This window comes from Polistes dominula, unplaced genomic scaffold (genome assembly GCF_049000335.1).
Source record: "Polistes dominula isolate Pdom_NZ unplaced genomic scaffold, Pdom_raw_medaka contig_21, whole genome shotgun sequence".
Taxonomy (NCBI): domain Eukaryota; kingdom Metazoa; phylum Arthropoda; class Insecta; order Hymenoptera; family Vespidae; genus Polistes; species Polistes dominula.
The window spans coordinates 3,100,035-3,124,663 of NW_028301061.1; the positions used below are offsets into that span (position 1 = coordinate 3,100,035).

General features: G+C 27.9%; 2 protein-coding genes across 4 annotated transcripts in view; one reads left to right on the top strand and one right to left on the bottom strand.

Annotated features, from left to right (window-relative positions):
- Positions 1 to 24,629, bottom strand: part of LOC107065369 (uncharacterized) — a 393,202-nt gene that overhangs the window by 209,216 nt on the left and 159,357 nt on the right. The window lies entirely within an intron of this gene.
- On the top strand, positions 18,952 to 23,053 carry LOC107065368 (sialin). The gene is made up of 6 exons (XM_015318993.2): positions 18,952 to 19,416; positions 19,837 to 20,119; positions 21,064 to 21,649; positions 21,743 to 21,875; positions 21,990 to 22,231; positions 22,727 to 23,053. Coding segments are annotated over exons 1-6 (1,419 nt in total). The 5' UTR covers positions 18,952 to 19,415; the 3' UTR covers positions 22,901 to 23,053.

Sequence of the window (24,629 nt, forward strand, 5' to 3'; positions counted from 1 at the left end):
TAAAGTTATGTCCAATGTAAATTTAAAAGAATAAATATTTGTCATATTATCTAATTTTTTTAATTATATAAAGCAAACAATATTTTACTACAATAAAATGAGAAAATTTTTCCACCATGTAAAAATACTTAAAAGTTTATAATAATAAGCTCCATACATATAATATATATAAACCCATGTTTTATTTTTCGTTTATCGATACGTTCAAGCTCCATTCTTCCAACGTTTACGAAACATTTTTTTCATGTTTTGTATTAAAAAAAAATAAAAAATTAAAAAAAAACTCAGGACGATGGATGAGGTAAGGTATGCCGAGGAGGAATGTTCGTTACGTTTAATAAGAACAACGGCAAATGTAACAGGAGTAATAAACTTGTAGACTTGAAACTAGCGACAAGAGAAGTAACGAGATACAGCCTGAAGAAAAAAAATAAAATAAGAAAAAATAAATGAGAAAGAAAAAAAATATATTATAGAGAAGAAAAGAAATCAAGAAGAGCATATATACTCGTTTGTGAGACAAGGAAGATGAGATATGACTAAAGAAAATAAAAAAAATTAAAAATGAAATATCGTTTACTTCATCATCGATTCGATAAACTTTTTCTTCATTTTTCTTTTTTCTTCTTCCTTCGACAATTTTTTTTTTTTTGAATTCTTATCTCTTCGATATTAAACTTCGATATCAAATTATATTATAATTTATTTAAAAAAAAAAAAAAATGATAGTTAAAATAAAAAACATGATATGATTATAATTATTACATGTAGCGTAGTAGAATATTTTTATTTTTATGTATCATAAATTATTAAATATATTTAACTATTATATGTAATGGTTAAATCATTAAGTATTGCATTGTAATTATGCATAATTAAGTAAATTACGATTAGAGTTTGACATTTGTAAATATTTTTATATTAATATGAAAATTAAAGGCTATATTAATTCAAGGTTAGAACATTAGTTTGCATAAATTGTTATTTTCTTTTATCTTAATAAATACTTATAATTATTCTAGACTTTTTATTATTTTTAAAAGGTGACCGATAAAAATTTGCATTCACATGACAAATATCATTAGCAAGTTTTCTTTTAGTGTTGTTAAAATTTATAAAGTCATGTTATTTAAAATAAAAATGGTTCTTTTTTAAAACCATTAATGTCATAATATGATTGAATGCATTTGGTTGCAATTGCATATATTTTGCCATTGACCTTGTTTTAGTTTTATCATTTCGTTTATCAAATAAATAATACGAAAGAAAAACCAATCGTATATTTAAATTCAAGTTAAAAATTCTATACTTTAAAAAAAAAAAAAAAAAGAAAACATTAAAAAACAAATATTTCTGCGTAGAAATACAATCCATTCTTCTGCCTTTTTCCGTTCAAAACTGTGATACATGCATCGAACTTCGAATTCCTAAAACGTTGAACTCTTCTCTTTCTCTCTCTCCTTCTCTCTTTCTCTCGCAAAAATTCCAAGAATCCTTTCGAAAAAATCTTACGGAATTCAAATTAAAATTTTTCTACGAAGGAATCCACTGGGTAGTTCGATATTTTTATCGTTCATCGAAGAAGAAGAAGAAGAAGAAGAATAACCTAAGTTCTCTGTATAAATACGATGCAAACTTATCAAACCAACTGAATCTCTTCTTTCTTTCTCATCTTTGTCGTTTGAGTACTCGAATGATGTATGCAGAAGGTCTTTGATCTCCAAGGTCACCATGTATGGTATCCATTCAGATGACCTTTTACGTTCATCGTTTCTTACTCATACTATAAAAGATACACCATAACAACATTTACATGCAATGGAGAAACGAATGCTTAAAAAAAAAAAGAAAAGAAAAACAAACTGTTGCACTATTTCGATCGTTCACGTAACCCCTTGTTTATATCCTTCGGGGTCTCCCTTTTAAGGATTCACGAAGCAAAAAGGAATATTCGCTGGTTCTGAGGATCGAAATAGATCGTTATCGAACAATGAGACAACGCATTGAGTCCATTCTTCTCCTAAGGAATGTTATCGTGAGTTAACCAAAGCATATTTTATTTTACTTAAACCGTATTTTATATTCTATTGGATCGGAGGGAACAAGTTTCTTTCAACCCTTTATACTCATTAATTTCAGATTTAAAATATATTAGAATTATTTTAGAAATAACATTTGATATTGTCCAATTTAGCTTGATATTTAAAATTAGTGTAACAAATGTAATATCAAATCACATTTTACACAGGAGTTATAAATGTTAATGTTTAAATAAAACAATTGTCTTTTATACTTTATACATGAAATCTTCTCAAAATGTTTTCAAAATGGTTTTAATTTTTTATCAACAAAATGACAAAGCCAATACACTAATTTTGATAAAAATTGTGTGTTTTTCATTGATAAATATTATTTTGTATTACCAAAATTAAACGATGAAAATAGGCAGAAACTTTTTTCAATAAAATCAAAAATAACAACAACAACAAATAGAGAAAGAGGAAAAATATGTTAAAGGTTTATATGCTCGTTGTATTGTTGTTGTTGTTGTTTTGTTATTATTGTTGTTGTTAGTTTCACCGCAGGATCCCAAGAGAGTTCAGATTCTCGAGATATCGTGATATTAAAAGCGACATTTTCTTGCCCTTATGCATTTATTTATATCCTCGTAGTATAAAATACTCTGTTATGTTTTTCTAGATATTCATCATAATACTCTTTCTCAACCCCCGTATCCTGGAAGATAAAGGAAGAAAGAGAAATAGAAAGAGATGGATAGATATACGATGAAGAAAGAAAAGATCGAGATTGCATCGATAAAAGAGAAACGAAAACTTTCGACCTCCGTTTGAATTTGTAATACATTGTTGAACTTTTACCTTACCTTAAGAAAGAAGAATCAGAGTTATAGTAAAGGCTTTGTTACTTTTGATATTATGATTCTTCATCATGATGGAATATAGCATCGTTAAGATTCTTAGAATTGATTGGACGTATGAATTGTTAATATATTTCAAACGTTCATAAATCATTCGATCAAAGTTCATACCAATCTAGATGATTTTTTTCATATCTCGTGAGGATGTGTAATAATCGGATTATACGAAAAAAAAAAAAGAAGATAATTCCTTTAGTCTTTTGAGATTATAAATATTCTTTAATTCCCAAAAGATTATTATTTTATTTTTATTAAAATTTACGATAGTACTAATGAAATTTAAATGTGTACCAGTTTCATTTTTTAATCGAATCTAAAATCAAATTTATTTGATGAAAATATTAGTATTTATATTCGTTTTTTTCTCCTAAATAAATTATCAAATTATTTGTCTTCGGATAAATAATCAGATATCGAAAAACAATGTGTATATGTGTGATAATAATTTTTTTTTCAAGAGATAACAAATGTTTTTATTGATTACATTTTTATATTTTCGATTTTCGATATAAAAGAATATGAAATTTGAGGTCAAATGAAATTTGAATGGGTTTGTATTCGAGCAGTACAGAGATGAATTTTGATATTTCTGTTTGTTTAATCGAATTTTAAGTGAGAAACGTTTCTCTAAGATAAGGAGGGGTTGATATCCGTAAATAAGTCTTCGTATTCCTTTCTGCTTTGTAAATAATTTATCTGTTAAATAATTTACAAGTACTGAGCGACAGCTTACTCGAGTTTCGCCTATCTTCACAACACGCCCAGGGAATTTCTGACCTGGTTTTCACGCTATCCTCTTCTTCTTCTCTCACTTTCTCTCTCTCTCTCTCTCTCTTTCTCTCTCTCTTTTCTTCGTTCATCCACCTCTCTATTTACTTCCCATCGCATCGTGATTTCTTATTTACTCGGCTTGACGAACACAAGGGAGAGAAGCGCATTCATCCAAAGCTTTACGGTCAACTTGTCCGAACAATATATAGGTCGAATTTTATCAATAAAACATGTTTAAATATTCTGAAGAAGTTTGTTCTCATCTTAACATCAATTGCATTTACTAAGTTAAATTGTTCGTTGTACCATAACATAAAAAGATCAAACTGAAAAAGAATCGAATTAAATTGTTACCTATCCAATTGAGTTTACTGTCTTTTCGAAGTGAAAACTTTTCTTTAAAATCGAGCAGATTTGTAAATCATGAGATAGAATAGCGTGAAACACGCGATGAAATGGAAATACGTTATTAAAAAGAGACAAACATACATATATAAATATACTAGGATGCTTCGGAAACGCGTTGTTGTGATTTTCTTATAAAATGTTGATTTAATATAATTCTAAACCACTTAATTAATTATAACAACACGCAAAATAATACCACAATTACAATAGAATATATAAAAAACTAATACACGAAAAAATATAAAAAGTACGGTTATGTCATTTGGAAATCTGAAAAAAGAAATACGACGTGAATATATCAAAATAATTGAATTGTAATACAGCGACATCTATTGGAAACTTCCAGTACCTAAAAACCTAGATAACCTCTAAATAATAGATCCTTAAATTGGCAAGAAAAAATGATAATAATCGCCAAAAAAAACTATCCCATATATTAAATTAAAAAATATTACACAAAATAAAATAAATTTCATTAAGATTGGTTCGGTACGAAGAAAGATTCTTAAGTTTAGCAAAAGATTGAATGAAATGATTTGACAAACGTTATCAGCTAATTAAAATATCTTACAAATGATCTAATTCGTCGTAGTAAGTATCATTTATTCGCGGTAAACGATCCAAGGAGACATCGGACTGAAACACCTTTGACGTTAAGCCGAAGCCACCGAAGAGGATCACTGATTGCAACTGACACCAGTGCTACTGGCTTCGTGAAACGACCGATCCCTCCAAAGTACGCTGTTCTGTCTCTGTACTCTGATCCCCTAAAGTACATCCTATCGATTTTATGCGAACTGCTTCAATCATTCTCATTCGAAGAACTTTTCAAGGAACTTTCAACTATATCGTTTGGACACTCGTTCCAATTATATTTTATTTTCAACTCTTATTCGCAAATAAACACACATTTATGAGTCAATATGTGTGCAATTATTATAATAAAATTGAACAATTAATTAGAAAAATTAATTTTATGATTATTTATAATACGAATCAGCTTTTTTTGCTTGATCCAATATAGAATATATTTTATAGTTCAAAGAAGATCCGAATAAAATATCAGTCATGACTGTGTATTGTGTCTATGTGTAGGTTGAATAATTTAAAAGTATTAATCTCACATGATTTATTTAAAACACGAATAAACTATTTTTCCTGTCACAATATGTAACTCATTTAAGAATTTATGTAAAGCTTCGAATAAAAAAATAGGTAAAAGAAAAACAAGAAGATAAAAAATAAAATAAAAATAGATTAATAAAAAAATTATAATAATAAAATAAAATAATAACTAGGAAAAGGTTAATAATTGTGTTCTAAAAACCAAAACAAAATTAACGATACTGAATGTTAAAATTAGGAAGGAATTTAAGAACGTGTCCACGACTTTGTTTCGTATTCTCAAGAATTTAGGATCCTCTTAACGAGTTTAACCTCTTCTAAGAGAACAGAAGAACCAGAAAGAGAGAGAGAGAGAGAGAGACAGACAGACAGACAGAGTTTTGTGGGAAGAGGGATAAAGGATGGTAGTGAAAATAAAGTAGGAAGAGAACAATTCTTGAAACGTTCCAGTCAAGCAATTTCAACGTTCGTACAGGTTACACTCGTTTATCCAAGAGGAGTAGTCAGGAATTCACGTCTTCGTGGTCCTTGCATCATCATCACCGTCAGTCGGGATAATGAGGACATCTTGTGATACTAACAAGACGAGTATCACACTTCCTGCATCCCTTCTGACTTGTCCTATCCCTTTCCTTCCTTCATTTCTTCCTTCCTTCCTTCATTTCTTCCTTCCTTCCTTCCTTCCTTCCAATCTACCTATCTACTTTCAAAGAAGAAGCACAAAGCTCTTGCTAGAGAACAGGGGGAATATTATAATGTCTCTCTTGCTTACAGATGTGCTTACTTGGCGTTACCTCGTAGAAATCTCATTGCACACGTCTTTGCTAAAACGCCGATCTGATTTCCTGAAGCTTAGTCTAAAAGAGAGGAGAGGGAGGGAGGTATATAGCAAAGATGATTTTGCGAGAATCACGAAGGTTTAGTTTTGCTAAGATCAGACGGTGTGTAAATGCCCTGCTCTTGGAGGTCTATTATAGTCAGCTTTCTGTAACTACTGTTATTTTCCTTTTGTTCCTTTTAACTATTAGGATACATGAGTTTTAGACTATTTTGTATAAGGAATAAAAATTCATTGTTATTGTTATATATGGTATGATGTTTTATTGATAGGTTTTATATATTATTAGAAGTTTTGTAGATATTTTTTTATTTGATTTATGGGAAATGGTCATTGGAAGATGGACAAATTTGATATCACGTATTGGTATTATTAATTAAATAATTAATAATCATGATTATATGTAATTTAACATTTGGAAAAATATTATTATAATATTATGTTTTATCTTATTGATAATTACTTTCATTTTCATATTATTATCTTATATATCCTTATTTTTTATATTAATATTATATTAATTAATGTAATATAATAAAATAATATAATATTACAAAAATTTAATATCATAAAATTATATATAGTATTAATGTAAATTTTTGATATAATCAATTTTAGATAATGTGTTCATTATTTTAATAATTACATACTAATTACAAAATATAATAATAAAATACTCAAAGTCAAATTAATCATTGAAATTTTCATTAGAAAAATACCAAAAAGATAATTGAATAAAATCACCTAAAACCTATAAGATAGAATCCAACCTCGACATGGAATAACAACATTACTAATACCATTTCACAGTTAAGAATTAAAAATCTAATCCTCAAACGAACCGATCAAACTTTAAAAAGAAGGATAAGGAACAAAAAAAAGTAAAATAAAGACAGAGGAACGAATTGATGACGTATTTCATTCTATTAGACAACTCTAATGTAAGATCACGGTAATCGAGACGTAGGGTTATAATAAAATATGAAAATCTATGCTTAGGGACATCGATATGCGTGTCAGTGGACGCTTATGGAAGGGCTTCTTTCGTCTCATGTCAGACTAATCCCTAACGTAGAACCATAAAGTAGTATAAAGAAAAAAAAAAACTCCTAGGACGAATAAAAAATAAAAAAGGGACGACTTCATGGCCATCGTAATGCCGGTAAACCATCGGACACATTAAGAGGATCATATCGTTCTCATCTAACGTCGAAAAGACGTTTCGTTTTTCGATCCCGAGAATGAAAGAAGATAGAAAGAAAAAAATGAAGAAGAAAAAAAAATAAAAATAAAAAGAATAAAATAAAAAGAGAAAGAAAGAAAGAAAGAAAGAAAGAGCAATGGTGTGTTCCATGGGATGGTAAAATCGAAATGCCTGTCCAGATGTCGGCCCGTCGACTTTTAATGCGATAAGAGGAAGGGTTGCTGGAACTTCTCATTCCCTCCTCTAGCACCTCACCATTTTTCTCATTCTCCCAACTCCTCTTCTCCTTTCTCTTTCACCCTGTTAAACCGTGAAAGACACTAGATATGAGAAAAGAAAAAAAAATAGAAAGATAGAGTAAAAGAGAGAGAGAAAGAGAGAGAGATGGAGAAATGCTGACATCAACTAAGGTCAATGAAACCCCCCACCCCGTCTACCTCTAACTCTACTCACCTTAACCCCTCCCCTCTTCTCACCAACCTCTTTCACGTTCTTCGACCATTTATACAGCACTTTTCTTTCATCGTTCCAATATTAAATTTCACTTTAAACTCGTTAATATTATAACGAGCAGCTCATTACAGATAAAAGGAGAAACGGGAAGGAAGAAGAAGAAGAAGAAGAAGAAGAAGAACAAGAACAAGAAAAATAATAAAAGGTGGGAGATAAAAATTTTCCAATAATCGAAAATATAGTTATTTCTATTAGATTCGTTAGGGATTAAAATAGAAGAGAACAATTTTCCACGAATCGTTAATTACATTTAATTGCTGTTGAAATTATTTCTATAAAGTAAAGTGAATTGTACTAGAACTGGAAAAAAAAACTGCATGCTGGTGATGACCGTGGTTGATGGTGGTGATGGTAATTAAATGGTAGATAGAAAAAAAAAGGAAGCAGAAAAAAAGTAAAAGTTAAGTTTAGTACGTCATTAAGTTGCATTGAAAAGTTTACAGACGTTTTTCTCGCGATTGGGGAAGGTTGGGAGAGGGAGGAAGAAGAAAGGGGGAAAAGAAGGGAGAATTAAGTAAACGTTGTAGAAAAAATGGGATAGGAATGAAATGTAGACGGTGATAAAAGGAGATAGTAAAAATGTGCACGTGAGCGAGTATATAAGAAAAAGAGAGAGAGAGAGAGAGAGAGAGAGAAAGAGAGAGTGATGGACTGTAAAGACTAACAAACTTTTCTCGGTCACGATTTGAATTTCGAAAGTGGCATTTTGTGTGGCTAAAGAAACGACAAAGAATCTACTCTATTTTCTCGACACTTCCCAACCCCTTTCACCCCTCTCAAGACTCCTGCAACCCTCTCTCTCTCTCTTTCTCTCTCTTTCTTTCTTTAATTTTCTTTTTCATTTTCCTGTTTTTTTTTCTTTTTCTTTTCCTTTCTTTCTATTCGAGAATACGTCGACCGATCTATTTGTCTCCCTTTTTATCGTACGCTTACGTAAAAAGGGAGAAAGAGGAGGAATGGGTGAGGAGTAGGGGGTGGGGTTTGAGAAAGAGATCGTTGGTCATCCATCATCGTTAGTATTTCATTCAGCGACAGCCGAGTCGAGCAGAAGACTCTCTACGTTGACTGTGAAAGCTGTGTAAACTCAATGTGCAAACAAACCGTTTTATGGTAGTTCGATGGCACCCATCGGTCCCATAATATTCTTCCTGCATATATTCTCCACACTCTATCTCTTTATCTTTCTATTTCTCGATTTTCTTTCTTTTTTTTTTTGCCATGAAAAAAAAACTTATAAGACACTTTGCTTTTCTCTCATCCTTTGTATTTTTATCGCATTGACACATACGCTAACATACACACGCAAAAGTACACATACGTTGAAAAAGTATGATTATTTTGTATTTTTTGTATTTGTGTTGCTGAAATTATTAGACATTTCTTTTTTGCTTAAATTCTTCGATAATATTATTATTTTACTTATAAATATATTTGATTTCAAAATATTTAAACAACGTTTGGATTGTTTCATGAAATTTAAAACTTTATAAATGACACTGATAATTAGTATTTTTCAATTGTTGATAACCTAATAAAAATTCTCAACGATTCTAATGACATTACACGTATAGTATGTCTGTTAGTTTATGATAATGAAAGGAAAGATAGTATAAAGTTTATACCCCAAGGGTTGCGAAAATATTTGTTCGGTTAAAGGAGGTCGCCAATTGGAAAAGTTTGAGAAAACTTGTTCGAAATTTTCAAAAGATATCAGACTCTTTCAATCGTAATTGTATTTTATTTTCGGATTCGTATGTGTATAAAATACTTAATACTACACTTAACGCGATAAATTATTTCCACTATTTGTAGGAATATTCTATATAATATAATTTGCGTATTATGTGTTTGCATATCTCTAGATAATTATTAATATTGTATTAAATAATAATATTAATAAATTTATATAGGTACCTATCTCTCTCACTCTTTCACACATTTTCTCTCTCTTTTGATATTAGTAAATAATAAATAATAACATCATGATATTAATGCATCGTTATTCCTATGAATAAACTTATCTACATATGCATGAATGTACATATTTCTATATACATGCGGGTATGTAATAAGCCATGATTAGATTGCTTGCGATTAGTTATATCCTGATTAGTTTGTTCACGAATAATAACAATAAACATTCATTAAATTCGTTCTTTTTGATAATCAATTCGCTAATTCGTTCGAAAAATCTTTACACATTTTTACACGTTCTTGTATTTATGTTTAATATTTTTAAAAAATGGCTCTCTATGTATTATATATAACATTTTTATTTATTTTTCTTCTAGGCATGCAGTTTTATAGAAAATAGTAAACGATATACAAAGTATTTTTTTTTCCAAGTAATAGTTGATTCGGTCATTTGACGTTGGACACTCTCTGACCCACTAATTTCAGTCAATACGTTAGATCGAGTACTTTAATTAAATGTGAAATAGAAACAGTCAATAACAAGGGTCCATTATGCATGAGAAAATGTTGAAAAAACTCTTGACGTTGACATTTTTCTATTTGTTAAACATGCGATTGACAAGCAGTTAGTTACAATGCTAAAAAACCGAACGTATCGATTTTTTTCATCATTACGCAATATTTTGTTTCATAAATATCGCATAGTTATTTGCAATATTTTTACTATGAAAAAAAAAAACAAGAAACGAACTATTAACTTTTACTGCCTAATCAATATATATTGATAATTACGTAGAAAAATAATTACCGATAAGCAAATATTATTTCAGTTTTGAACGGAATATATAATTTTTTTCTTGTAGTTTTTAAAAAATGTTAATATATTGAAATCTTAGTCAATGCTTTTTTTCTACAAATGTTTTTTTTACAATATACAGAAGTTAGTATAATTAAAATAAATTATAGTATATATACCTAGACATTATTTAACATATATCTCGTAATTATTCTGTTCTATATTTATACAGGATTAAATGTTAATAAAAATACAATCAGAAAAAGTTTAATTTTACCTGTAAAAATAATATAAAAATATGATGAAAAATATCGTTTAATTTGACTTTTAATTTTCAACAAAAATTACTATTATAACGTTTAACGATTATACTACGTTTATCAACATTGCTATGAATATTATTTATGAATACTAAACATCTGTATTACTAATTATGACCAAGAATTAAGTGTACAAATAATTAATATTTATTTTATTCAATCTATAATAATAAAAATAATTTAAAAATAAAATCCATTAGTGTTTCAATACTTTTCTTATTAATAAATCCTCTGTCATAATTACTGTCAAATAAATCATTGATATTCATTTATAAGAAAGTATGATGATGTTTATGTAAATGAAAGTTTCAAAAAGAAGTCAATATTTATGATTGTGAATTAAGTGTACAAATAATTAATATTTATTTTATTCAATTTATAATAATAAAAATAATTTAAAAATAAAATCCATTAGTGTTTCAATACTTTTCTTATTAATGAATCCTCTGTCATAATTACTGTCAAATAAATCATTGATATTTATTAATAAGAAAGTATGATGATGTTTATGTAAATGATTGTTAGAGATGAATGAAGAGTAGTCGTCAACGAGTGACAGGTAAGGTGAATTTGGACAGTGGAAGATGTTAGAAAGGTGGGTGGTTAAAATGGGGTGGTTAGGAGGAGGGTTTTGCGGGACGGTACTTGGTGAAAAATGAATGTACGAAACGGAATCGCTAGGGGGTGGAGAGGTTGACGCATTGCAGTGAGGAAATATGGGTCGTCCCGATTATGTCGGGAGGGTTAGACGAAATGCGCTGGAATCTGACAGTGGGAGACTGGAGAGTGACGCCGCAGAAGCTCATACATCTTGCGTATAACTAATGTGAGCATATATCAGCTACTCTTTTCTTCTTTTCTTTCTTTATTTCATTCCCTCTCTCTCTCTTTCTCTCTCTCTGTCTCTCTCTGTCTCTCTCTGTCTCTCTCTGTCTCTCTCTATTTTTTTCTATCTTTTTACATCTAGGATCTCTTTTACTTTTGTGCGAACATGTACATACAATTTTCCCATCACGTCTTCCATTCGTTCATCTTTCCAACCATCGCACTGCTCTGGTACTGGTGCCAGTGCTGGTGCTGGTGCTGCGAATTTTCCTATGCAAAATCATCATTTTTGTTTCTTTTTAAAGAGAAAGATGTCATAACTGAACGTTGTGGTTATGAGAAGAAAGAAAGGAGAATAATAAAAAAAATTTTTTAAATAAAATGATAGTAATATAAGGTGTCGTAAATGTCACTTTATTTAGAACAAGCATTTCTTTTTTTGGTTTATTCAAATAACATTGTAATATTTGATTTGTTTTTATATCTGTGTTTTTTCTAAAAGTCATATTAACGATAGTAAGAATGTCTTATTGGTTTATTAATAGATTGACATTAATTTTAATCTTTATTTTAAGATAGGAATCTATTATTAAAACGTTGTAAAAAAAATTAATACCAGTTAAAAATAAAGTTAATAAAGTTTTTTCTTCTGGAATATTATTTATAAAATGGTAATACACAATTGTGAATTATATAAAGTAACGAAATAAATTTGAAAGATGTTCATCTTTTAACAAACTTTATTTAAAATTGCGTCATATTATCTGTGATAAAACTGAAAACGATCTACCAAAATATAATAAGTAATCTTCCTGTGTGATTATTATTAATAAAAAAATACATTGTCATTAAAAACATCACTTTATATATATGTATATTTGACTTAAGTAAGAAGAATTAAATGACAAGACAAGACAAAGTTTTAAAAGATAAAAGATAAACGATGCCACCAAGAATACGTAGAAATAGATTATTGATATAATCTGATAGGTATCATTAAACAGATATCTATAATCTGTGCATTTGTTTTTAACAAGCATTGATAAGAGATAAGTACATGATAGCTTATAAGAATTTTTTTTTCTCCTTTTCATGATATTATCATTTCACAGTTAGTTAATTTAATATAATCGTAATGATCAATAGACGATAAATGATAATAATTGATAGTTGTATCAATTAACATCGAATTATTGAATATATATGTATATATATATATATATATAATATATTCGAACTTTAAATGACGTTAATAATAAATTCAAATATACATGTACAAGTCTGTCCGAGATAAATCGATAATTTCAGATACGAATATAGAAACGATAAAAAAATAAAAAGAAATTGGAAAAGATAGGACAATAAAAAAAAAAAAAAGATTCTCATGGAAATCTACACGATACGTACATATATATCATATTAATGATAATCGATAACGTATCACGATCTAAATACGAAACTGAAACTTTTGTAGAATATGAATAACGAGTGTGATGGATAATGTGTATATAAATAACGTATCTATGTATTATCTGCTTGCATACGTGTAAATATGTGTGTGTGTATGTGTTCACAGCAGGCTATCATTGGGTTTCTTTCACCGTGGGTGGTCGACCAACGAATAAGAGAATCCAAGGTCGACAAACTTAAAAGCAAGAAGGAACTCGTTTAGTTTCGTTTATTAACAGAAGCTTCTAATTGGTATTCCTTTTAGTTTAAAAAAAAATATATATAACAGAGAGAGAAAACTCGAAACACAAGTTAAAAAGCCATCATCTTTTGGTCTTCGTTTAGAAGTTGTTGGATTCAGAAGGTACTTGGTCTGTGTTTACATTGCCGGTCGAAGTCAAAAGGCTCAAGAAATAGTTTGAACGGGTTTTGCTGTACAATGCGGCGCCTTAAGGGCTACCCTTCCTTCTGAATCCTCTCGAGACCGGTTTCAGCGGACAGCTTTTCGAGCCTTCCTTCCTTCCTTCCTTACTACTCTATATGTGTTTGTAATTGTTTGTATATTTGTGAATGTGTGTGTGTGTATATATCTCCGTATCTAATCGGTCAGCAATGAAAACGCCATTGTTCTGTTCTATTCTTGTCATCTAATTCCTAACTTAACCTATTCAGGTTTGAACTTTTCATTACAATTGTTGGAATCTTTACTTTTGTATATTATTTATAATAATTGGAATTAATTGTACCGTTGTCATTGTATTAAATAATTAAATACATTAAGATTTGGATTTTTTATTTCAAATTGTTGGAAGATTTGGTTTTTTTTTTTTAATATTTTTATTTATAGTAAATGAAGAAAATCATGTTGTTTTTATGTTATTTATTAGAATTCCGATTAATATGTTGATTTTAAAACAATTTAGTTTTAATTGTACATAATTTTTTTTAGGATTTATTTATAAAATTTGAATTAAATGTTCACAAACTTAATTTTTTATTTTATTTGATGGATTTGGTGGATAAATTTTGGTGATAATTTTCATTATGCATTTCAATAAATTTTTTTGTAATTATGTAGATCATATAATAGACAATTATACGTATCATGTATTTTACTTTACAAGTAGCTATTGAAATATTCATGTTTATTATTATTGTAATTATTATTATTTGACAATAAAAGTATTGTTTAAAATGTGATCGTGATAATAGTTCAATCATGTTAAGTGATCTAGAAATAAATTCAAACAAATATATTTCATTTTATTATATATTTATTTATTTATTTTAATTAATTGATAGACGTTTATATCACAAGTGCATATTGAAATCATTATTAGCATAGAAATCAATTTTTCTTTTCCCTTCATTTTTTTTCCAACGCAAACAAAACAAATTCTCTTTTAATGAGACAGAATCTTTTGAAAGATGGAATAAAAAAAATTTCAAAAAAGGGTGTAACAGAAGCGGGGAGTGATCCCGAATTTAGAAGAATGACGATTCACATTTTATTTAGAGTCATCTTGAGAAACATTTTGTCACGTCTGTCAAATCAGTTGACACTTCTTGCAAAGATTAATAGGATGACGAATATATTTTGATCGTTTATTATATCAGGTAGGAAAGAATAAAAGATCGTAATCATTTAAACGTTATAAATAAAACACAAGATGAACGTGTTTTGAATTTTATCGAATTTGACGATTTTACTGAAATGTCATTCGTATAAAAAATAATAATTAAATATAGTAAAAAGTGATAATAATCTTTTGATCATCCAATTACTATTATAAAAAGTATTCTACTTATCGTTCTTATTTATTTATTTATTTTTTTTTTAATTAATTACAAAATCCTAATTATCTTAAAGAATAAATAAAAACCACGTGCTCCTATCCACCATAAAAAAAAAAAAAGAAGAAAAAGATGTAACAATATTATTCCTTTAATTTAAATATTTCATTAAAATAGTATATTCATAATTCTTTTTTTTTTCCTTCTATTTTTACAGATGACTCAGTGCTCCCGTATATGAAAGTAGAATATAGTATATATATATATACTAATAATAATAATTATAATAATAATCGAAGCGTTTAATCATCGTGGAAAGGTTTTTATCTCGGTTTCGAGGATGAACGATACGAGTCAGTGAAATATAATTTCAGAGAGGCGTTTCTTCTATCCGTCGGATGTTAAAGATACGTTCGTGCTTGTGTAAAAGAGAAGAAAAGAGTGGGGAAACGAAAAAATAAAAAATAAAAAATAAAAAAATAAAAAGTGGGGAAAGTAAAAAGAAAGAAAAGAGGTCCGAGAGATTCTCCCTCTCAAGAGAGAAACGTTTTTCATCCGTTCGTGGACGTGGACCCACCGAGTTGTGAGGTGCATCCTATTATCTTCACCCCATAAATATTAAGTAGCCGATCGAACGTTCAAACATTTATTACAAAGAACTCACTAGCTTCTCTTTCTATTTACTACTGAATATACAACACAACAATAATAACAACACTAACACTACAAAGAAGAAGAAGAAAAACGCGAGAATACACTCGATGAATAATCGTACTACACGAGCGTCGTTGTGCGTTTAGATAAGAAACTTACCAACCTTGCCACAAGTATAACATACTTTACGTTTTATTTAATTTTTTAATTTTTTAATTGTTTCTTTTTGTAACCAGCATACCAATAGTTTAAACGATTAGTGAGTGCGTAAGCAAGACTTGTGTATTTAAATTATATATCCGTTATATTTATATGGATACGTTAAAATTAATTATTGTCATCTGTTATTAAATGTAAGTACATGTAAATTTTAATTGGTTAACTTTCTTTTTTCGTTTTCTTTTAAATTTTTAAATACTTGTGTCAAATTAGTAAAGTATTTGAATTGTTTTTGAATATTTGTTAGAATTTATATTAATTTTTGTATTAAAAAATAATATATTTTATATGTAATACTTTAAACAACTTATGTATAATATTAAATGTATTTTAATGCATTCTATTCTAATTTCTTATCAGGAATTTATATTTTTATTTTATTACTTTGATATTATTCAATAGTTACTTTCCTTTTTTGTATTTCAATCATAATTTATATACTTTACTGGTTATATATTGGTTTGTTCCAATCGTATCCATTATTTTAAGGTATTAGTTACCTAAGGAAGAAAACCAAGAAACAGAAATAAATTATCGGTTGTTAGAAAAATAATTTAGTTTTCCTCATAGACATTTCTTCAGTCACGTGTACCGATACTTTAACTTACTGTAAAATATCTTAATTATTTTACATTCTAACAAAAAACACTTAGAACGTTACTTAAATCCATCTTGTGTTTCTATTCGTCAATTAATATTTATTTCTTGATGTCGTTGTTAGCAAAACTAGAAAATAAGTATTTACGTTATATTCTGCTTTTTATTTTCTTCCTATTACCATAAGAGTGATAATGTCGTGCAAGAAAAAAAGATTAAAATATGTGCAGTTTATGAAAAGAATATGTTAACCGAAGAACGTCAGTGTCAAAAATTTTGTTTTGATAATATCAACTTGAATAATGTCTCAAATTTAGATTATCCAATTGAAGATAAACAAAAAAATTATTGAAATAACAATAATTAATAATAAATATTATTTATATATTTTATTTATTTTTTAATTATTTATTTATTTAAAATTATTATTAATTATATTATTATAATGTGTTTGAAAATTAACCACATTTTGGAAATGTTTTGGTTTTTAAATACGATAAAAACTGTCTGTGTTCGTTTGTCATTGAATGAGGAAGAAAGAAAATAGAAAATAAAATTAAATTATTTTTCGAGAAATTTAATTGAAAGATATGATAATTAATGTATACAATTCCAATTAATGAAATCCTCGGATTCTGTTTTATCATCTTCCGTCTCGACTTAAACGAACACACCCACTTTGAAAATACGTGGATTACTATCTACGAACGTAATAACTCGATTCTATTATCTTCTTGAGAGAGAGAGAGAGAGAGAGAGAGAGAGAGAGAGAGAGAGAGGATTTTCTTCGTCCCTCACCCCTCCTCATCACTTCTCTTTTCTCTACGTCAAACATATTCTTTCTCTTTTTTTTTCTCTCTCTCTCTCTCTCTTTCTCTTTCATAATAAGATAATGTTCTCTCATCTCGTTTCTTAAGATTCCAAAAAAGACGCAACCTAGAAAGAGATGAATAATACAATAATAATTGAATGCTTATCAAAGAAATATAGATCGATCACTTTTTATGACTTTTCGTTGACATTTAATGATCATTGACCAATAAAAATAGAATTTTTTTTTTATTAAAAATATTATTCATGTTTATCTGCAGAAATAAACCGTAAATTCATAATATTTATTGATATTAAAGTATTGTAAAATCAGAGTTTAAAAAGAATCTGTAGATTTGTGGAATTTTATAAAATTGTAAAATAGAAGAAAAATAGTTTGGAAATTAATTAAAAAATAAAAATAGTTAAAAATAATAACTTTTAATTAAATTTACGATTTATATGGCTCACCATATGTAGAAATATTCTGCTAAATTAAAACAATTTAATCATTTTTATCAATATAAAAATTGTATAAAATTGTAATAAAAAGTGTAAAACGTAATTTAATTTATTCTCATAAATTCTGAAAAAAAATGAAGGAAATAGTTAAAATAAAAGAAATATTTCCTGATAATGAAAATTCTGTAAAATAATAATTATCAATTTAAATGAATGATTAAGAAATTTCTACAAATAATATTCAAAAATTTCACGATTTTTAATATTATCCTATAATATATAATCTGAAAAAAAATATATAAAATTTTATTAATATTACAAATCGTGAAGCAAAATAATACTTCCAACATACTACTGTTAAAAACGATTCACCCGTTATATATACTCGGTGACACGTAACATAAACGTATATAAAGTTACATTTATTATCCGATAGTATTTTCTCTTACGATAGAATAGAAGTAAGATATTATTACAAGTGTAAATCATAAACTAATGTACATTTTATGAGACAGATAAAAGTGCAAAAAAAAAAAAAATATACAATTTTTTTATTTAACGATAATTCCTGGTTGTTAACAACAAAACATATTTCTTCGTAAATTTCAAACCGTGGAATTCTCTTTTGCATATTTTTGAATAAATAAATGAAATATTCAAAAGGTATAGATGAAATAAACGAAACGATCTGTGATCATACTCAAATTTTTTCTAATCTAACGATAAACAAAACCCCCTGACCCACTATACACCCCTCCCTTTATTCAAAGAATATACAACGATTGTACGAAAATTATTCAGACGTCAAGGAATACGAATAATAAAAATATTCGAGGTCGCTCTTGAAAATCAACTTTTTTAATGAATATTCATTCGTTTATTCGTTACGTTACACAAACGTAATCGTGAATAGTCGTTTTCACATAATCGTTAAAAGAAATGCAAACTTATCCATTTATAACTTCGATAAGAGAATTCTTTATCGATTTATTTGAAAGTTCATCGAATTCATAATTGTAATAGAAAGCTATTACATTCTTATATAACAATATTGTTTATGATAATCATACCAACAAAAAAAATAACACCTTTGAATATAAATGAGTATATAATATTATTTAAAACACGTTGAATAATCGTTTAATTTATCGTGACGTAAATGACGAACTTTTTCTTTCCCCGTTCCCTTCTTTCTCCTGACCATCCTCCCCCTTCCTTTATTCGTAGTTTCCCACGCGGTGATATTAATTATAAACGTGTGTATGTGTGTGTGTTTGTGCATGCGCGTGCGTGCGCTGCTTTGACACTCATAATATCGACGATTTTATACAGAACGAGACTGAAAGTTAACTTTATCGCATCGTGAACCATGTTTGTTATTCATTTCCTCACTCATTCTTTGACATTATTTCTCTTTCATACATTTTCTTATTCTTTTCGTTTCATCTACGGTTCTTTTACATTAGTTAAACCATTTTAATCACGTGTAGATAATACGAAGATACTAGGATGATCATCACGTAGAAGAAACTTAACGTTTGTCAAGCCTAGATAGATATAATTTTAATACTTGACATCATCCGTGATACTCGGATTTGTATTTCAAAAATAAAAAAATTGTATTGTGTTTGACGATTTCGATCTGTCGAAAATAGAAAAGCATAACAAGTTACGCGAGTATCGATATGTATTGCTGCTGTTTTTCAAGGTGATCCAGAGAATTTACGTGAACGAGAATTTTTTAAGATCTTTCAGAGAAAACAAACATCGTTAACAAGAGTGAGTTTATTTTATTTATTTTTATTTTTCTATCATACCAATTATTTAATTATATATATATATATATAATTTTATTTATAATTATTTTTAATAATAAATATATGATTTATTTAATATTTCCTAACCTTTCATTTAATTGTCTTTCAATTTGTCTAAAAAATTATTAACCTTGAATTCAAATAATAATTTTTTAATTTTCTTAATCTTAAAAATATTCACTTTTTTACAATTATATTTGTATGTACTTTTTTTTTATTTATTCGATTATTATCATGTTTTATTATTTGATTAAAGTATATAGTAATAATAATTACAATATTTTGCAAATATATATTATTTTGCTTGTTAAATATAATATTGAATTAATTTGTATATTTAATTTAATTATTATTATTTTTTATTTATTTCATTTTTATTCAGTGTACGGAAATATGCGATACCTTTTCGCGATAATGCTTTCCATCGCGAATATGATCATTTACGGTCTCAAGGTCAACATATCATTAGCGATAATTGGTATGGTAAAATTACACGAAGCATCATCATCAAACGAGTGTCCTGAATTTGGGGATGAAGATGCCAAGGATGATGCTGATATGGACGGACCGTTTGATTGGTCGGCTACTGAACAAGGACTCGTTGTTAGCATATATTTCGCAGGATATCTTATTGGAATGTTTCCTTCGGGATATTTCGCAGATCGGTGAGTTGTTTTTAATCAAATTTATTTTTTTAATCCTTGTTGTCGCACACGTATCGTTTACAATGAAAACACATTACTAAATGTTTACTTTTCATAAAGAAAAAAGAAAAAAAAAACAAGAAAATATTTCTCAGAACTCACTAATCAACTATTAAGTAATATTAAACGAGTATACGTTTTATGTGAGAAAAGAATCTTTACACAAATATCTTATAAATAAACTCTTCCTCATTATGTGAGATGTAAGAATTATCTGTTGTTTTTTTCTTTTACGATTACGCATCGTAAATACACGATATTGCACATGTTTCGTAACGAATGATTTCTAAATTATCGTTGGCACGTTTATTTTCATTTATACGATAACCAAATATTCTATTTTCCAATAATAAAATACAAGATGTAGGGGACTGTGTATTATCAGATGTATAATGAATCATTAATATAAAGAAGTATGAGTAGATAAAAGTGATTTAAATTGTATCATTTTGATAAAAATTTCTTTCTAACAGAAAGCTTGTATTATTATGTGACATATTATTTCTATAAAACTATTAAAATGTTGACAATTTAGAAATACTGGGTGCACTAGTATTTTCTACAAATTATTACTACAATATTTAATTAGTAAAAATAATGAAAAAAACCGTTTAACAAAAATTCATTTTCAAATGATTGATTAATAAACTTACGTTTGTATAATATTTTGTATTTTATGTTTATTGTGAGAATATATCGGAAAAACAAAACTAGGTCATCCCTTATGTATTTTTATAAATCATTAGAATAATGACAGTCACGATACCATTTTGAATAATTTAAATCAATAAGATTTAAAAATTAATGTATATACATATATATTGATTGATTTATTATTACAATCATAAAAGAAGAGAAAAAGATAAAAATAAATAAATAAAAAAATAATTTCTATTTTTATATAGATTCAACACGAAGATAGTGTTACTGATCTGTGTATTAGCAAATGCAATGTTAACGATCATCGTACCAATCGCGGCTAACGTATTGATAGTTCTGCTAACTGTGAGATTTTTAATGGGTATCATGAGTGCCGCCAATCTACCAGTGGTTAACGTACTCGTAGGAAAATGGGTTGTTTACGAAGAAAAGAGTATGTGGGTTGGAATAATCTACGCTGGAACATCATTGGGAACGGTCATATCGATTCTCTCAGCTGGTTTGATCATGGATACACTTGGATGGGAAGCAGTATTTTATATTCACGGTACACTACCGTTAATTTGGTGCGCGTTATTTTACTTTTTCTTCGAGGATTGTCCAGAAGAACAAAAATTCATTACCGAAGAGGAAAGAACATTGTTAGTTAATACTTATGGTCACCGTTCACCTGTTTCCGCTAAAATGATTATACCTTGGAAAGCAATATTCACTTCTGTACCATTTTGGGCATTGATTTGGACCAACACTCTTGGAAACTTTTGTTGGTACTTCTTATTAACACAATTACCACTATATATGAACAAGATTTTACGATACAATATCACATCCGTAAGTATTGAACATAGCTCGTGGATAAATTTAATGCTTAATTTTGTTTATTTTGATCGATACAACCAACATTTTTCTGGGTTGTTTTTACAGAATGCAATTATCAGTTGTACGCCATATCTAATAAATGCCATAACTAATCCATTACTTGGCAAAACATTAGATTGGGGTAGGAATAAAGGTTATTGGTCTCAAACTGGTGCAAGAAAACTTGCTGTATTTGTAAGTAAGTAATCATTTATTATTTGTTTAATTTCATATTATTACTTTAAAAAAAATAATGCATTGTTTATTAGATAAAACTGTATATAAAAATAATGAGAAATCTTTTTGTACACAGGTTGCGTACCACCATGTATATTTCTCGTAGTGATTATGTACATCGGATGCGATCGTATAACGTCGACGGTACTTTTGGTATTGAGTATAATTGTTTGTGGTGCCATTTTTGTCGGTCATCTTTGCAATCAAAACGATTTGGCACCGAATTACGCTGGTATTCTTATGGGAATAACGAATACGCCAGGAACAATCTCGGCGTTCATCTTGCCAGGATTGGTGGGATCTTTAATGGAAGGAGGGGTGAGTTAAGAGATGCTTTAAAAGTCGTTAAGATGCTGCTGCACCAATGGCAAACATCGAAAAGGCCGAACTAACTCCGCCTATTATCTTTCATTTCGATCGTATCTTTTCTTAGATAAAAAGAAAGATTAGAATTTAACTATGTTTCATTGTTGATATACCATTTCATTACAATTCTTTTTCTCTACATGATTTATTAAATTATTTAAATGTTTTTTTAACGAGTTTATTCATTATTCATATAATTTGTCATTGTTTAAAAATATTTATCAATTTTTATTTTTTACAGTAAAATATTTTTTTTAACGTTTGTAACTGCTCGAAAAATTCTTGTCAAATTTTATTTTTTTTTTTATAAAAATTTAGTGAAAACACTTGTATATATTTTAACAAATTGTTAAGAATGTATTTTTTAACGTTAAATATTATATTATACTTGTTAATTTCAAATTCACGTTATTTGTGATTTGATTTGTTTTTTATTTTATTTTTTAGCATACAATTGTAAAATGGCGATACGTTTTTTGGATAAACATAGTAGCACAACTACTTGCCTTTATAATATTTACGGTATTCGGTTCCGGAAAAATTCAACCATGGAATAACCCAGAAAATAGAGAAAATGTTAACTGGGACAACGGAGAGAGACAACAAGAAACTAGAACGTAAATCCATGTGCATATTTGTTATCGATGAAATTTATTGAAAGCAAGGATGACACAAAGTTTATTTATACATATCGTTCCTTGGTTATTTTTAAGATACGTTTATGTACTTTGAATGTACCAGTTTTTTTTTTTTTTTTTTTTTTTTATATTTATACCGAAGAAACAATGATTTTGTTAGTGAAATCATTTTATTATCTTCATGGGACTTTGACAAACACATGTGTTCGATAGATGAATTATTATTTTTAATTAAATTTTTTACATGTTACGCTTACATTTATATAAAAATAAATTTATTAATGTTTATATTTATATCAATGAATATTTTTCTTAGAAAATATTCAATCGAGTTTATAATGTTTAGTTATTAATTTTATATTATTGTTATTTATCTATTTTTATTTTTACATAAAACTTCACATTTTATAGTAAATGAGTACATCAATCGTTGTATTACAAAACATAATAATTTTCTAAATATGGACCAATTTTAGCTAGAAGAATAACAAAAAGACATGTCTCTGTTATTATGGAATAAAGAAAAAAATTATAATAAATAGAAAGATTATAATTACACGACAAATTAGATGTCAACGAGACTTAAACGAATTATACTACGTACGAAAATTGGCATAAGTTTTAAAGAAAGATGAAAACGAACGATACGAAGAGTCTTTCTTGAAAGAATGTAAAAACGTAAAAAAAAAAAAAAAAAAAGAGAGAGTGAGAGAGACCACCCATAATGACGAAAGACGATGGCAATTAGGGCTCACACCCCACCTACAAAAATCTCTTTTATTCCAATTAGATTCTTAACCATGGCTTTGGTTGCCGACTCTGAGTGACGCCTCGTGTTCATGGAAAATATTTGTCGAGTTAAAGTGGATAGAAGAAAGAGAGAGAGAGAGAGAGAGAGAAAGAGTGAGAGACAAGGATAAGGTTGGGCCCTTTTGCTCGAAAGAAGTACCACGTCTCTCTCACGACGCGTGGAATATTTATGGAGGCTGAAATATTACGTTTGTAATCTATTTCCAGCATATAGACGACCACGTCGACAAAACTAACGTGCCACCGTAAAGTCATTTCCGCTTTCCTTTTAAATATTACCTAGCCCTTTTTCTTCTTCTTCTTCTTCTTCTTCTATTTCTTATCCCTCAAGAGCAAGAAATTTTCAAGATTTTTAACTTTCAGAAAATTATACATTTTTACGATCTTAAAATCCTTGTTTTGTTTCAAATGAAAGATCTCGTTTTATATGTATAGTATATGTATGTATTTGCTCTCACGTTTTTTTTGCAATAAATAGGTTTTATTTTTTATATACATATGGAAAAATGTTGTAACACGATTGATTAAACGATTGGATTTTATAATTTGAAATTTGAATATTTTTCGTTAAATTTTATTACCTTTTATTAGAGGTGTGGTTACTTTATGATTATTGTATCGTAATTATACACATTTATTGTATTATTTAATATTTAAAATAGGAGTATTCAATTGAATATCCGCTTTTTTTTTAAATTCGAAATTTTAAATTCCACATTAAACGTTATCATTTATTTTTATTCGATTTTACGTAGATTAAAACGATGAAATTATCGTTTTATTATTTAACCGAGAAAATATCAACATATATATTTATTATTTCAATTGATATTTAAATGATTTTCATTAAAATCTCGAGACTATTAATTTTGGTTTAAAAACCGATCATTTGATCAATCGTT

Coding starts and splice junctions, on each gene's coding strand:
- LOC107065368 (XM_015318993.2), top strand. Junction 21,650..21,742: donor TACGATACAATATCACATCC/GTAAGTATTGAA, acceptor TTGTTTTTACAG/AATGCAATTATCAGTTGTAC. Junction 22,232..22,726: donor GATCTTTAATGGAAGGAGGG/GTGAGTTAAGAG, acceptor TTTATTTTTTAG/CATACAATTGTAAAATGGCG.